At 34.2% G+C, this 16,756-nt stretch overlaps 1 protein-coding gene across 3 annotated transcripts in view; it reads right to left on the bottom strand.

Moving 5' to 3' along the window:
- DACH1 (dachshund family transcription factor 1) overlaps nucleotides 1-16,756 on the bottom strand; it is a 406,379-nt gene that overhangs the window by 165,769 nt on the left and 223,854 nt on the right. For all 3 annotated transcript variants that reach the window (XM_037800622.1, XM_037800620.1, XM_037800621.1), the window contains exon 3: nucleotides 12,987-13,148. In XM_037800622.1, coding sequence (XP_037656550.1) covers nucleotides 12,987-13,148 — 162 coding nt within the window. The remainder of the gene's footprint in view (nucleotides 1-12,986; nucleotides 13,149-16,756) is intronic.

Below are 16,756 nucleotides of genomic sequence, written 5' to 3'. Positions count from 1 at the left end.
GTAATGGATTGTTTTTGAAAAATTAGGCAATATTATCTACTTGATGACTTCCTTACCTGTTTCTATCCATTCATTTTTTTTTAGTCATTGCTTTTGTCACCTTTATTTCTCAACATTAGTGATTTATAGCCACTAATCAGAATTTCTGGTTACTGACTAAATGTAACACTGCCCATACTGCATGAGTTTATGATAACAGAAATTTCAAACCACAAATCACTCCAGATACCTGGGGGTAAGTAGATGTTACACAATTACTCTACAGTTTTCATCTAAAAAAAAAAATACTAACAAATAAATGACTAATTCAGGCTGATCGTACTCTGAAACGTCTCATTGTGCTGAATCACACCTGAGAAAAATCACACAGACTAAGCAAAGACCCCAAAGAGTAAACTAGTAAGAAAGTTGCCAACTACTCTATGACTTGGTTGTGAAGAAAGACTACACTACAAAATTAATACTAGTAGAAAGCAGTGATCTAAATAAAACTTGGAAAATCATTTTCTGTGTAAATGTATCTATCACTCACAGAAAGTAGGTTCAGTACTGTAAAGAGAAGATATTACCAGTAACATTTTCAATCATGGCGGCTATATATTCTAAAGCAATCAATAAAAATGTACAGGTACTGACAAACACCTAGTCAACAGAATCATTTTTCCTGAAATACTTTGCAGTAGACTCTCAAAGTAATTGCTTGTGGTCAATGTTACTTGTATTTTGGTCTGCTCTATTGTAAAAATAGAACGGATGTCATATCCATTAATTTCTTAGCTACCTGAGGAAGTTTTTCCACACCTACAGCCAACCATAAGGGAGGCTATAATTTTAAGATATTTAAAACTCATCACCTTTTTGACAGCTTTACCAAAGTTTTGAAGACAATAGATTAAAAGAGAAAGAGAGAGAAGTAAAATTCAGAAAAATGTAGAAGATATAGCCTTTCCTCTTGCATTTCTTGATTAGTGAAAGAAACACCACTTATTGCTTATTTTACAGTATCATGTCTAAAAAATGAGGTACATATGAAGGTTGGATATCAACATGGACTAAGCCAAGAATGGGACACATATTTCATAGCTGATGAGAAAACTCAGAAACTGCTGAGTTACACTATGTAGTAAACATTTTGGAAAGTTGCCAAGGCTGTACTAAACATTTTTGAGCTAACTTTTCCAGGGAAATCTTTTAAAAATCAATTAGAAGTGAAAGTCTTTCAATGCTGGTGTTTTAAAATGTCAAGCTTGTATTACTTTTTTTCCTTGTTGTGCACCAATGGCAATATTTCAAAGCCCATATATTAAATTGATTATATTTTGTAATTAAGCTATTAAGAGGAATGGAATGTAAAAGTGGTTTAAAATTCACACCACAGCATAATTGTTTTTTTGTTTTTTTTTTAAACAGAAAGTATAGCTAATTAGGTTAAAAAAACAGGAAGGCAAGGGAAAAAGTATAAAGGAAGAAGGAAGTATAAATGGCTCCTCAGATATTATTGTAAAAGCATATTCAAGTATATTTATTGATTTTGAAAATATTTTTTAACATTATAGGTCAACAGGTTAAAATAGCAAATGCTTCATTTATGACTCCTGAATCAGGTCTTTGAGAAAGTATTCTATGGACAATGGCAGAAGATCAATTATGAGTCAGAATTTACAAAACAAAGATATTCAAGAATTTATTATAATTAAGATTATGGTATATTTATTTATAAAATGTATAATATGAATGCAAATAAAGACAGTATTGCATATGTTTGTGTACATAGCTAAATGCATTTCTAATTAAAAGAGGTGTCAAGCTTATTAAAAGTAATGCCACCAACATTTTATGCACTAAAAATAACTTAACTTTGTGTTATATATACAATTATGCCATATAAAAACTATCTTTTTAGAAAAAATAAGGTCAACATCTGTGACTATCAAAAGCGTTCTCCCTTACTCAGCAAATGAACCACAAATTTACTGTAGAGAGCAAAGGATTAAAATTCTTCATGTATGTGTAACAAACACATTGATATTAATTGGTTTGTCCTTTCAAGTTGTATTTATCTCTTCATTTCCATCACAGTTTCAAAGGTCACTCCGTTCCGTTTATAAATCCAGTATGACAGAGATTAGTAAAAGCAAAAAGCAACAACTAAATGAGTACATCATCATGCAATCACACATCTCACAATTCATTTATCCAATTAGTAAAAAACACCATCAAATGCTTATTGGTGAGTTTTTCAAAGCATCAAAATTTTTCATGTCAAGACAACTTAATCATCAACATTTTTGTTTGACACTATAGCTAATGTACAGAAACAGTGAATTACATCTCAGTGGAAAGAGAGCCAAATAAATATTTCCCAATTTTTCCAAAATAAAATAATTAAGAAAATAAATATATTTAGGAAAGCCAGCTGTTATTTGTTATAAATTAATCAGAGATTTTTGGAAGCTGAAATATAGGGATGTGTGTTTATGGGTATCGGGGTGTGTGTGTGATGTCTAGCTGTTTAATTGCTAAGGTCATATATTATCTAGAAAAGGAATCTAAAGGATTGAAATCAGTGCCCTAATTTACTAATAGAAATAAGAAATTGTATAATATTGATGCTTACTTTGATATACTTATTTTTAAAAATTCTAAACATGACCTTTTCTCTAGAAGAGGGCACAGATTTGGGCAGTGAAAGGTACGTAAAAAGAACAAGAAGAAATAAAATGCATGTCCATTGTGTATTAAAACTGGCAACTCTATGAGCCTAAGATTTTTAATTTATTGAAGAAATCATTTATAAAACAGTCTCACCACCTTGATAAGATTAGCTTTTTAACCATGATATTTTTACATAAAATGCCTATTGGGCTAATGTGGTCTCATAGATTCATTTTTCTAATGAGAACCTCTCTGAAAATGTGGTTGGGATATCCAAAAACAAAGGATGAGAGAGAAAAAACAGAAAATACAAGAAAAGGCAAGATAATCTACAAAGCAGATCTCTCAGATGACCTTGTGACAACCATTTCAGCACTTAGACAAATTATAGAGAGATGAAACTACCTCCAAAAAGAAGACTAAAGTGAATACAGAATTGATTAACAGAAATGATACAGACAGACTTTCTTCCTAAGACAAACATGTATGAAATGAAAAAGAATTTAAATTAGTTTTGGAGTTCTACATTTCCTACTCCGCTCCCAGCTCTATTATGGATGTATCTCCTGAAATATTAGAGGGTCATAGAATGCTGAGGCAGAATCAAAAATGTTCCCAAGGCCACTGGGTTGTGAACTAGCCTTGAATTACTCAAATGGCATAGTGCCTGAGTGTAAACTATTAATCACCAAAATATATTGGCCATGTCACTTTTGTATTTGTTATTAATTTATGTATATTTATATAATTGTGTACTGTGTAGGTGTGTAGTTTGCTTGTTTGCTTTGAATATAAGCTATCCTCTAAAATTAAATATACTTTCTGGAAAAATTTTTAATAAAAATATAATTATTAAATATTTTACAAAGATGATGAAGTCTTTTTTCCCTAGATAACATGAAACTTAGTATCTTGTATTAAACTAAGATTTCTAAATTCCCAATCTATGCTGTTGGACAGGTAAAATTCCAGATGAACTGCTGATTTTTAAAATTTTCCTTTGGAAAAGTTTGTGTTATATAAGTATTCATATGCAAAAGACTTTTTTTGAGAATTCCTGATATGTTGAAATTTTATATGAATCCAATTATGAAAAGTCATAAATATATGCCATCAAGACATATAGCATTGATAAAAAAGCAAAGCTCACATTTTCTTATGAATTGTTATAACTTAAAAATGTATACTTATATCTGTCTACCTGTCTATCTATCTATACGCCTGGATACACGCACATACATACACATACATATTATCTTCTCTTCTTTGTCCCTATGCAGATTATTACTCCCAGGCCACAAATGACCCCAAGGAAGTAAGTACACTTCTTGGCTGAACAATTTATCAACAGCTTGAAGTGACAGGAATGGCGGTTGAAACCCGCATCCCCACATATCAGATGTAGGCTACATTCTTCAGTCTGCAGAACCAGAAAGGGAGAAAGTCCCTGTCGCATTTGCCCTTTCATAGAGACGGAAATATTATTAGAAAGGACATAAACAGACTAATTAAATCACAGCAGTATGGCTGGGATGACAGCTGGTACAGCGTGTGACTGAGAAGATCCATATCTGTGAGCAGGAGGTACTTCACTTCCAATCCATTCGCTATTAGGTGCTTTCAAGCTTGCTGTGCAGACATTAAATAATAACATATCATTTCCAAGACTAAAATGATGTAAAGAAATAAAAAAGACTTTCTAACCAAGAAATCTTTTGTGTAACAGTGAAAAAAAAATTATTTACCACTCAGTTCTGCTTTTGAGATAAAGATGTAATAATGACATTACCTTTCATCAGCAGGATCCTTGAAAATCAACACTCTTTGCTTATCATGCTGTGAAATACAAATAGAGCTAAAGGCATGGTCTGCGAGGCACTGCTGCAGCGATATTAACAGATCTGCCCTTTGTGAAGGAAACCGTATCCGTTTCATTAATGCAGACTCTAATTCAAAACTGTTGAAAATGAACTGCACATACTGTTTTAATAACAACATTCCTAATCATTATCAAACTGGTAATTCTCTCAGCACTGAATGTAAGGGTCTATGTTTCCATTATGACCTGCTGTTAAAGAAAACCGTATTTAAACCCTCCATTTTTTACTATCTTCCTAATATAATCTGAGTTCTTTTTTGTTGGCCATCAGGAGAGAGCAGAACCATGATGCCACGTTATTTCATCTTAAATGAACTGAATTTTTAGGCATTCATATCAACTACAGTAGTATTCAGGTATTATGATTTAGTTATACTATTTTGTATTCATCTTGACATGCCGTGATTCATACAAAATGGGCCTTGTACAATTTTGGAATATTTGGAATATTTAGAGATGAATCACTGTCATGCAAATGTGCAACACTATGTCTGGTGACAGATGCGTTGTGCTTAGAGTTACAAACTTCTGATGATTGTGCTCATGTTCACAATGATGTTGGATCATGAACACCATAATAAAACTTCAAAGAAGACACTTTTTAATATCAGATCATCATAAAATATTTGAACATATACATCACTGAATATTATATGTTACAGAATACAAAGTTGACGATTTCTTTTAACCATGCAGTGTCGATCATATGAAGATAAAAATATAAAACATCAAATAATGGAGGACCATTTTAATGAATAAAGAAGAGACGTCTGTTCCTAATAAGGATTGACTATAGCCTGAGATTATTTTATGCTGAAATGTTTGCTCCCACTATATTTTATTTTCAAAGTGCCTATAAACATTGTAGTATCTTGATGTAGATGGATAATGATCATTTCCAGGGCATTTCTCAGTGAAAATTGTATTTCCAAGGCTGCCATAAATGCATTCAATCTACCAGAATGTGATGGACTCTACCATATAACATATCCAATTGGACATATCTTATTTTTCCTTATGTTTTATGATCACACAAACTATAAGGAGACTTAGAGTCAAATCAAATTATTTAACTTTCATTTCTTAATGTGATATAATTGGGTTTACTTTCTTATCCAGTCATTAGTTGGAATAAACAATATTGAAGCCAAAACAAAAATGTTGGGCTAATATTTTGTAATTATGTTTTTCAATGGTCCATATAAATAAAAAAAAAATCTTCACAGAAATGGAACTGACACTACAAAAAAATGAAAATATTCTTTACATTTCACTTATATACACCATAGAATACATTTCTATTCTAATTATTACAGGAAACTAGTCCATGCTACTGATCATACTCAAACTCTTTTTAACATACAGGAATAGATTAAGGAATATCTGCTCAAATTTTCAAAATCAAAAAAGTTTTCTTTTTTTTAAAGTAGGAATGTATTTTTTCATAAAGTCATCGCTTATAATCACTGATGTCACTTTTTTTTAACATAGCCAGTGACGATCAAAAAATGTTATAGGAGAAAATGCAGAATGACACTATCCATTTCCTAGAATATCATGAAAAAGAGCTTAAGAAAATGACCAGTTAATAACACATCCATGTGTCATTTTAAAATAATCTAATTTTAAGCTATATTAAATATTTTTGAATAATGCCATAATTCTTACACAATAACATAAAAACTTTCTCTCTTGCTCAATCTCTTTCAAACTCAAGTGAAATTGATATATAGTATGCAGGTAAAAAATTATGTATTGTCTTCTTTTCTTATATTCAAAAACTATTTCTTAAATAGTTTCCACCCTTATCCATTATATATAACACATTTTGCTGTTCACTCCCCCCCAGCTCAGTTTGTGGAAACATTTAGAAGGACTTATCTTTTATGCTATGAGATGTTCAAATTTGAGACAATTGCTTTTTGCTAATTTTGCATTAAATTAGCTGTTTATTCTTCAGATTTTCATGCTAGGCTACCTTATTTAATATATTTAATGAAGGGGAAAATGCCAGAAATATTAAATATATACAAGTGCATTAAAATTTGTGCCAAAGTAGATTTCTTCTTGGTTTTTGATGGTGGGATAAATAGTGGTGTGTGAAATGTCAGGATATGAAGACATCTTTTGCATAGGGAATGATGTTAAGCATATGGCCTAGTCACAATCAATTGAATTACAAACCATGGCTATTCCTACACTTTTAAGAGATGCGTATGTAGTCTTCCATTAAAGTTCCACTAATGTGACATTTGTGAAAAGGTTTATGTTTGGGAATACTTTCCTGACCATCTGTGAAGCCAAAGAGAGCAAAAGCATTGATTACAAGTGTTTATATATAAATTGACGGCTATCGGTTTTAAAATATTTCTCATTCCATGTGTTAAAATTCTTTTGGCCTTTTAGGGTAGTCTTGTGTGTTTCCATGTTTACAAGCCACTGGCTGTTAATATTGTTAAATTTTACTCATCAGACAGGAAGCAGGATCTTAAAAATCATTGGTAGGCAGAGAAACATTAAGAAACTTAAAAAAAAAACTTTCCACATTTAATCTGTTAAACAATGGCAAATTTCTTATGAACCAGTGATACTGTAATTGAACTGGAGACATTTTTAGAGCAAGCTTGCTTTGGCTTTTTCACCCTCAGATTTGGAATCTGCTCACAGTACTGCCAGCTTAACCAAAAAGGATTAACTCTCATATCCAACTGAGAACACAGATAATTCTCAGTAATTGGTAAAAAATGAAGATGAATGGGGCTGAGAGATAAGGAGCAATTAGCTCATCAGCAGTTACAGCTGTGCACTCAATCCGGATCCATCTCTTGAGTCTCGGCCCCTTTTAAAGAACCTAAGCAGAATAAGCATAGGACACCTCCTCCCCCCAAAATTGCTATACCTGCCCATCATTTCTCTAGTCTTCCATTTTATTTCCTTACTACACAAAGACACCTGTCATAGCATGCTATGTAAATTACTACCTCTCCCAGGACCTATGTCTACAGCCAATCTTCTTTTTAAACTTTTTTTTTTATAACAGAAACCAAATGACTACTGTAGACACTCTTAAATTCCCTGTCAATCGTTTCATTATAGCAGCATCATCTGTTTGAAAATATAAGCAATTCCCTCATCTAATTATAGGAAGGATTTGAGGTTCATTAACATTGCCAAGGCAGAGAATCCAATGTGCAACTGCAGAGCTCTGCTTGGTGGCCTGCGTTGTCAGTTTCCTTTTATTTGCCTTCTCAAGGTCTCCAAGACTTTTTCCTGAAATCATAAAACTAATTTTTCCTTCCAAATAGACACGTGTGTTTGATGAAAGGAAATGACTACTGTATAAGCTATTGTGCTTCTGCGAGAATAGTTTTAAATGCATGTGTGTGTCTGTGTGTGTGTGTGTGTGTGTGTGTGTGTGTGTGTGTTATATAAGGAGATGGTCAGCCCAGGGGAGAGAATTTTATCTCTGGATCTGCCAATTCTTGTTGTTCATTTGTTTTGTTTTGTTGGTTGGTGGACTGAAGTAAGGAATAAGAAACACTAACAAGGAACACAGCTATCAATCCCAAACTCAAGTTCTTATTTTCACTTCAAACTCCTTTGTACTTGTAACTATTGCAAAAAATGAAAAAGAATCATACATTTGGGGTGCATGAAATGGGCTCAGGTTTGCAGATCACTGTATCAGTGTACTCATGCCTGTGTTCCAGTACGTTCTCAGAAAGAGAAAATACTCAAGTGTTTAAGATTACTTCACTTCCTTAAAGAAATAACAGCAGTTAGGGGATGATGACTATAGTTTAAACAATGAGATTTTCTTGGGACATCTGTTTTGAGATCACATTTTGAATAGATATGAACTCATTTCCTACTAAGCAGGCAATCTACTATTGTTGATAGCTGTTTACCAGTTCTATGAGTCAGATATTAGCTGGTGGCAAAGGTTCCTCTTAAATCCTCTGAGTATTCTTCAAACTGTGTACATAGTGTTTTCCTTAAATAAAATGTTAAGAGAAGTAAAAATGCAGTCTTTTCCTGCCACTTAGTAGATTATAGTCCACAAAGTCTTGCACTTGGGAGTAATATTTAATGTATTTATATTTAAAGAGCTATTACCTTTGTTGTCATTAAAGGAGTAAGATATTAGGTTTAACATATTTAAATAACATCTAAACTATTAAGAGATGTTCACCATATCAATATTTATGTTGCATGTTAAAACTAGAAGTTAAATTAAGTTTCCCTTAGATTAAACCAATTGTGATTAATTTCGTATCCTCAAAAATATGCATAATGCCAAAAAAAAAAAAAAAAGACAAGCAGATAAAAACACAGCTATAGATACTATTGCAATTGACCTTGGGTTCATTGGTTTTAAATTCTACTTTTCCAATATCCCAGTCTCAATTTCCAAGCAGTGTTTTTTTCAGCTGGTTATGTAGATAAGTTCTTAAAGCAAAAAAACAGCAATTTATCTAGCCTGTATGTTGTGGATAATGTTGCCACTAAAAAGAATCCAGGACATTTTTCCTTCTTATCTGCAATGTAGCTCATATCAGCCAACCTGTCACAAGATAGTACTTGATATAAACAAGAGATTGCAAAGACATCTCAGTAATCAATATCAGGATGGCTACAGTATGGAAACCCCAACCAGTGCAATATCATTTGTCTCAGCATCTATTTCTATGGCCAAATGAAGCATTAATTCAAATCATAAATCTATGGTGATTTAAATCTGGGAATGAGCACCTGCCTGCTTTAATGATTTATTCTGTACATTTCAGTAAGCAGGAGATTTGTCCATATGAACTGACAGGTCACCTTCAGATGCCAGGAGCAGACTGTTTATCACCATGCAGACTAGCATCTCATCTTAGCAAGTAAATATTAAACTAAAAGAATCCAATTGATTGTGGATGAGGGAGAATGGCGACATGGCCATATATTTTATTAAGCGTGCTGATGCCTCGCTCTGATCTGATCTATCCTGAGGCCCTCACTTCTTCCTAAAGTGATCATTCTGTTGGAGAGATGCGAGCTCAAGGTCACCATGTAAAATTGGGATGTAATTATTTGTTTTCTTTAAATACCTTTTTTTCCTGGGTAAATTTTAAGATTCATATTATAAAATGGAAAGGGTCATCTATAATAAAACAATACCCTCACCATCACCTTGCCAAATCAAAACAAACCAAGCAAAGAGAAAATCTATTTTCCAGAGCAGTAAGGATTTATTTACAACTAAGGAAAAAAAAATGTTCCTACAAAGGAAAATCTAAAATGTTCAATGGAATTTGCGAGCTAGGTGAGTACAGGAGATAGAAAAGAGCCCTGAATTAACTTAAGAAATGTCACTGGATTTGGGCAAGACTGAATAACAACAACATATCATGCAAGTAGCACCTCTCTGGGAGTTTTCATTACTTCAAAGACCCAATTGATAGATTCATGAGAGCGGTAAGTTTGCACTTCAATATACAGGACTCAGATTCTTGGGATCCCTCACAGAATTCCTATGCTACAGTACCATTTCCTACAAATCTCGTGGTAACTGATGATCCTGGAGGACCTAGGCCATTGCACTGTAAGCACATGCTTACTTAGCCATGTCACCGATAGACGTCATGTCCTTGAGTGCAGGGACTGTATTATGATTATTGATGTGTTCCTACAACGAACTAAAATTCATGATGTAACAAAACCCAAATGGAGTAATAGCTGCCTCCAAATTCTCTCATAGGCCTGTAGCTTGACAAATAATATCTAGCAGGAAATAAGAAAATAGAAAGAAGTAGTTGGTGGCAGCAAAAAGAAGAAGGTATTTTTAGGAGAAGTTAGGGAAATGATAATAGCGAAAGAACTACCAAAACAATCAAACTTACTAGTGACCAAGCACTTTGATAAGCGGATATTGTAATAAAAAATGTGATCAACACTTGACAAATATGATCTTTAATTCTCATGAGGTAGATACACTCATTTATGCCATTTTACAAATGTGGAATATTAGGCTCAGAAAGATTACATAACCTTTCAAAATCACTAAGTAATTATTGACCACTTACCAAGAGGCAGGTGTTACCTTCAGAACCAGAGAAGACTTGGACCATATGAAGCAACTGCTCAATTCAGCAACTCTTCTGACCTCTGCAAAATTATCCGCCCCCCTCCACCATTGCCCCATACCCTCTACGCCCTACCCCATCCGTTCTCCAATCACATTTTGCCTACTTTCTAGATAAAAGTTAGGGGAAAGTGGCTGTGCTCAGGAAGAAAAATAAATCATAAATTTTTGGAGGGCAGCATCATAAGGGAATAGAAGGAAAATGACAATGGAAACAACTTTTCCCAAATCAGTTACAGATACTGAATATAAATGACCTACATGCCTTAGAGACCACAAATAGCACCAATGGTAACCCAATCTCAAAATGTTAATACCTTCCCAGGATAACTGAAATACCTTTCTGCTTCTGTTTCATATTTGTGTTGGATGGTGGGCATCAAAACTAAAAAGCAGTATGACTACCAACTAAGTACCTTAATAGAAGAAAAGTATTTTTGTTCAACTAAAACACAAAAGAGAATTTAAATTGTTTCTTTTTAAGCCATTATGATAGTCTATATACTAAATAATTAAGGTAAGTTAGAATTTAATCAGCAGGCAAATGTTATTCTATGAAATCAACGATTAAAGGTATGTCAATGTTTAATTATGAGACATGTTCTCTTATCTAATGCCTCTTGGTTTCCCCAAAGTCAATTCTGGTTTGCTGCTAGGGAAATTCAAACAGGGGTATCACGTTTTAATATATTCAATGTTACTTACTTGCCTATTTTAAGGCAAGAAACAACTATCAAGGGCAGCTTGCATTAAAGATCTACTCTTCTAAAATTCTGAAAACAATCCAGATTTTGTTTTGGAATGGTAACTGTAATTTAGAGTGGCTAATTGCTTGTTTTTAAAATTGTCCACATTTGTCCTGTTTTATAGGCCAAAGTAAAAGGCTGCTATTTTTAAATAATGTGTACTTAATAGTTCTATAAATAGAATTATAATCACTTCATTTTACATCAATATTGTTTTAACTTTTAAAAGTATAAATTTATGTGTGTAAGCCATGCCTTAAACAATCCACTGTCCTCCTTATCTTTAGAAAAACAAGCACCCATCTTTCTCTTAGTCCTTTTCAGATTTTAGAGCCACATCTTTTGGTTCTCATCTCTTTCACCTCTGTTCATCCTTCTAAGAACTGTCACCACCTTGTTTGTAACCCACTCTCAAATTAAACACATTATTGCCAGTCCTGTTTTATTCCCTTTATGTAGTTCTGTTGAAAAATCGTTTCCCTCCTTTTTATATTAATACTGCCCTTTGCTATCCCTGAAACAGCAGTATTTTGTGTACATATTTCAAAATTACTTTCTACATCAACACTGATGTCTGGTGTATGCTTCCCGGGAACCATTGGGAAACTATTTCTAAAATCTGTAGGATCCCTTAACTATATATTAATGAACTGAAAGTAGAGAGTGGCTGGATATTCTAAGAAATAATCTATTAAAATGCAGCATGAAAAACAGAATTTAATTGAACTGCTATGAATGATTGTATCCTTCATTCACATCTGTTGGACATAGCATTTTGCACATATATTCAACATCTAAATTTCTCTTGCCAAATTAAATTTTAAGTATGATTTCCACATTTTAAGGAGAAACAGAATAGTTCAGTGACAGAATAAAATGTTTTACCACACCAGCACACAGATGCTAAAGATTTCATCAGTAAAAAAATTAACCCACATTTGAAGTTGCTTTTAACAAAACAAATTACCCAGACAAATGAACATTCTGCAAAGATACAACTGTCACTTTTGGTTTAACAGTGACTGTTAACTTTTCATTTCTCTTTCCTTATGCCTCAGGAAAGAAAAAAACTCAAGAAAAATTTAAGGTGTATTTTTAAAAAGAGAAATTGGTAATGGTTGGTTATAGAAGAATTATTCATCAATATAATTTTTATTATTGGCAGCACATGAAAGGATAGATTTACTATGTTTACAGAAAATAATAGTGAATTTCTCAACTTGATAACAAATGCACTAAAACAGAAAACGCTCATGAACTTTTGTGTATAATCTTCTATCACCTTTCCTAAAATTATTTTTTAGAAATTCTGATTGCTAAGACTTGTTTTTATTAAAAAAGATGTTAACCGATGTTTATAGAAGCTGCAGCATCAAATTGATCGCATAATGAAAAGAATGTTGCTGATTATTTAAAGTGCATGTTGCTAGACAGGCAAAATGGTATCTTCAAAATACACAGGGTTCCAAGCTAAAAGTACAAACCTCTTGAATGGGTGGCCAATCATTTTGCCTGGCAAAAAAAGTAATTAGGTAGCAAGATGATCACCAAAATAACTTTCAGTGAACATATAACTTACCGACACTTGAATTCATGTCCCCATTCTCGGAATCTGCCCCGTGTTGGTTATTACTGGCATGGTAGTTGCTCATAGCTTCTAATTTGATTTTTTTCACCTTCATTGCTTCAGCGATGGCTGCATTGGTAGCAGCAGCAGCTGCTGCAGCTGCTGCTGTTAGACCTTAAAAGAATAAATTAAAAATGAAGTAATTCAACTTCTGGTTTTTCATGTACTTCATATTTCACACACAGAAACATTAATTCAAGTATCTGATTTCTTTATGCAACACGCTTGTAACATATATTCATGCCATCTATACAATGAAGCAACATTAATATAATGAAGACACAGCTCTCTAAACTCCCAAATTAAATGTTAACATAAACATAATTGGTCCATAGAAGGCTGATAATGGAAATGCCAGAATTAGCTCTCAAAGAAACCAATCTGAACATGTCATTCCCTGCTTAAACTCCTTTACCACTGCTTAAAGGGGGGATGTGTAGGAGGTGGCAGAATCTGAACTGTTTAACTTAAAGTCACAAGGCCTTTCCCTAACTTGCTGTAAAGCTACCTCAACACTCAAAGTTTCCTCATTCTCAGGCCATCCTCCAATGACACTGAACAAGCCACATTACCCGTTCATGCCCTGCTTTTTCAAACCTGTGCTTTTGTACATGCCATCCCCTTTGTCTGGAGTGTCCCTGCCCCACAACTCACTACCCTGTTTTCCCAATCTTCAGCAAAATCCTACTCATGTTTGGAATCTTAACCCCTCCTCCCTCCCCAGCTGAGCTAGTGCCTCTTCCTTTCTTCTCCCTCTGGAAACTGATACGCTTCCATTATAGCACATGACATGCCACACTGTAAGTACCTGCTTATATATCTGTTTTCCTCCCTAGATCGTGAACTAATCAAAGGCAAAGACCATGTGTTGCTACAGAGCTTGGTATCCCCAGTGTCCAAGGTGTTCAAAGAAAATAAAATAAAATGAATGGTGTTACCACGCTTTACTTACTAAATGTGAAGTATTGTTTTAAGTGACATATATATTTAATTATATTATTTATTAAAAAAATAAATATTTTATATACTTATAAATATTATAATTAAATATATTATATAGAAATATAGAAATATGTATTTAAAACTAGTTTAATCCTCTTAGTAACCCTATGTGATTGTAAACACTATTATCCTTAATTTACAAATAAGAAAAACATGGGAAGATATTCTAGTCCCTGAGTGTGTGTTTTTAACCACTACGCCATGATGTCCATCCAGAACAATCCGTCTCTGTTCATCCAGAGAACAGGAGATAGGGGTGGACATGAGATTAGAAGGTGAGTCTGAGATCAGATCATGGGAAATCAGAATGCTAAGGCCATGATGTTTTAATTTTATTTGTAAGCTATAGCCAGCCAGCAAAGGTTGCTCAGCATGGGAGTGGTTTGTCTTCCTTAAATGTATGAACTTTTACCAAGTCAATTCACTTCAGCCTGGCATCTCACAGATCTCCCTTAATTATAAAACCCTAACATTCTATGAAAGGATAATATGTATCTCAGTCCTCTCCCCTAATGCCATTTGCTCAGGCTGCTTCAGTGTTTCTAACAGCAGTGCTCCAGTCCTGTTGGAATTTATCTGTGTGATTTATTTCCACTCCCAGCTGGTGGATTAGAGACTGAACACCTCTCTCCTCCTTTTCCTCCCCACTAATCATCACTTTCATTACTACAGCAAATAAGTTACAGCCCCAGGAATTATAAGAAAGTCTTTTTTCCCTGGAAAGCTCGACTATTTTTCTTTTAAAAGATTAGGGAAGACCTCACCTTTACTTCAAATTAGACCCCAAAGGCTCTGATGACTTTCACCCCAAGCAACAAGACACTCAAGTTGAATCTTTTATGAAAAACTGATAACCGCCCCCTCAAAAGGCACCGACCTAAACTCAAAGAATCCGTCTGGGTCTGGTCTGAACACTTATTGCCTTTTAAGTCGCAACTTGAACTGATTCTCTCATCTTCCTATGATTGAATTTTGTCTCCAATTACTCATTTCCTTCAAAGATGTTTCAGAATATTTTCTTTCCTGTTCTCTTAAAATTCTCTTTGTGTTTCCCAGAAAATCCCTCTTCCTCAATTCTTCCTTGTCACAAATGTGAACCTCTCACCTCCCCCTCCTCTTGGTTGCCAGGTGGTGTCCCACCTCCAATTTATGACACTTCTGGGCTCTTTATCTTTGATTTAGGCTGCAGGCAGATTTTGTCCCATAGAATTCAAATAAGAAAGATAAATCTTTAACTTGAGATTTCATTGCTATTTCTGCATGGGTCTGATCAAATTAAGTAGCATGAAACATAACTACGTTTGATGTGGCCTTCAACAAGCCATTGAATCTCCTTGAATACGGTTTCTTCATCTGAAAACAATTTCAAAAACAAAAGGGATAATATATGGAATAAAAAAGATAAAGTATGTGAAGAATGACACATCATATTTAGTAAAAGCTGGGAATGCAATACATTCCAGTGCTTCATAAATAAAGTGTAGCCCTAGCATGAGTCCTGTAGTATATGTGTGAGCTGGCCACAGCTTCCTCAGCTAAAAGAATTCTACTTGTCCTTAGGTAGTTTTATTAACCTTTGACTTTTATAAATGCTTTTAATAATTTTATGTTAGTTGAGCTAACTTACTTGAGTACCCCTCAAGTACTGTTAGTGATTCACTTGCTTTTGTTCTCATCATCTCTGGTGTATGAGACTTTGCCATCCCTACCTGTACAGAAGTTTTTGTCCATTTGTTTCTTAGGCTAAAGAGTATAATGATTTCTTTCTCTCTCATGAGCAGGATAGAGAAAGGTGGTAGTTTAGGGAGGTGGGCAGCCGTGATCCATGAGATCATTCTCAGGACTTGGGTTCCCTCCTGCTGGCTGCTCTGCCATCCTCTAGGCTTCTTTTGGTCTGCATGGTCCAGATGACAACACAGGAACACAAGAGAAGCCCCCAGGAGCTTTCAAACCATGCAAACGGCTGAGCTCTAGCATTTGAGATATTGACTCGCTAGACCTGCCTTGGGCCCCTGCATCTATATATTTTTGGTTGATTTTAGTGTTCCATGGGCCATTTTAGTTTGCAATCTAAATAGAGAGCACAGTCCCTTGAACTCATCATTGCTGTTTTTTTTTTCTTTCTTTGGGGGGGAGGGCGGGGCGGAGGCAAGTTGCTAATGGGGTAGGGTTAAGGCTATCTCCTCTATCTAGGTTTTGACACCAAAAGGGTAGAAATACTTTGTTAGTACATATATCCCAAACATCTACCACAATGCTTGGCACAAATTGTCACTGAATGAAGAAAATGTTTCTCAAAATAGATTACTTGCAAAGCCACGGGGAAAAAGATGGTAATTATTTTGAGAATGTCAATGGAAAGTAATTTAAAACATTACTTTTATGGTACAATAAATGGAAATTTACTATGAATAACAAATCTCATTAGCATGACTGTTGGAAGGTTCATCTTGCCTAGGGCTGGAGAAGATCACAAAGAGTCCCCGCCCCCTGCATCCATTGCACTTGTTTTTGGCCTTTCAATGGCTGATTCAGGTCTCCAATGTAATTCTCAAATTCACCCAAACTTCCCGTCTCTAGTGAAAACAGCTTCACATACCAAATAATAGCTTCAAAAAGAGATTCCATTGTAAATGTTTCTACCTAGTAAAGCTGCCATTAAAAAAAAAAAACCCTACTGTAATAAATTCACAAAATATCTCTATAGTCCTTGGTCTGTG

This window comes from Choloepus didactylus, chromosome 12 (genome assembly GCF_015220235.1).
Source record: "Choloepus didactylus isolate mChoDid1 chromosome 12, mChoDid1.pri, whole genome shotgun sequence".
Taxonomy (NCBI): Eukaryota; Metazoa; Chordata; class Mammalia; order Pilosa; family Megalonychidae; genus Choloepus; species Choloepus didactylus.
The sequence above is the reverse complement of the archived record's forward strand: the minus strand, read 5'-3'. Positions and strand labels throughout refer to the sequence as shown.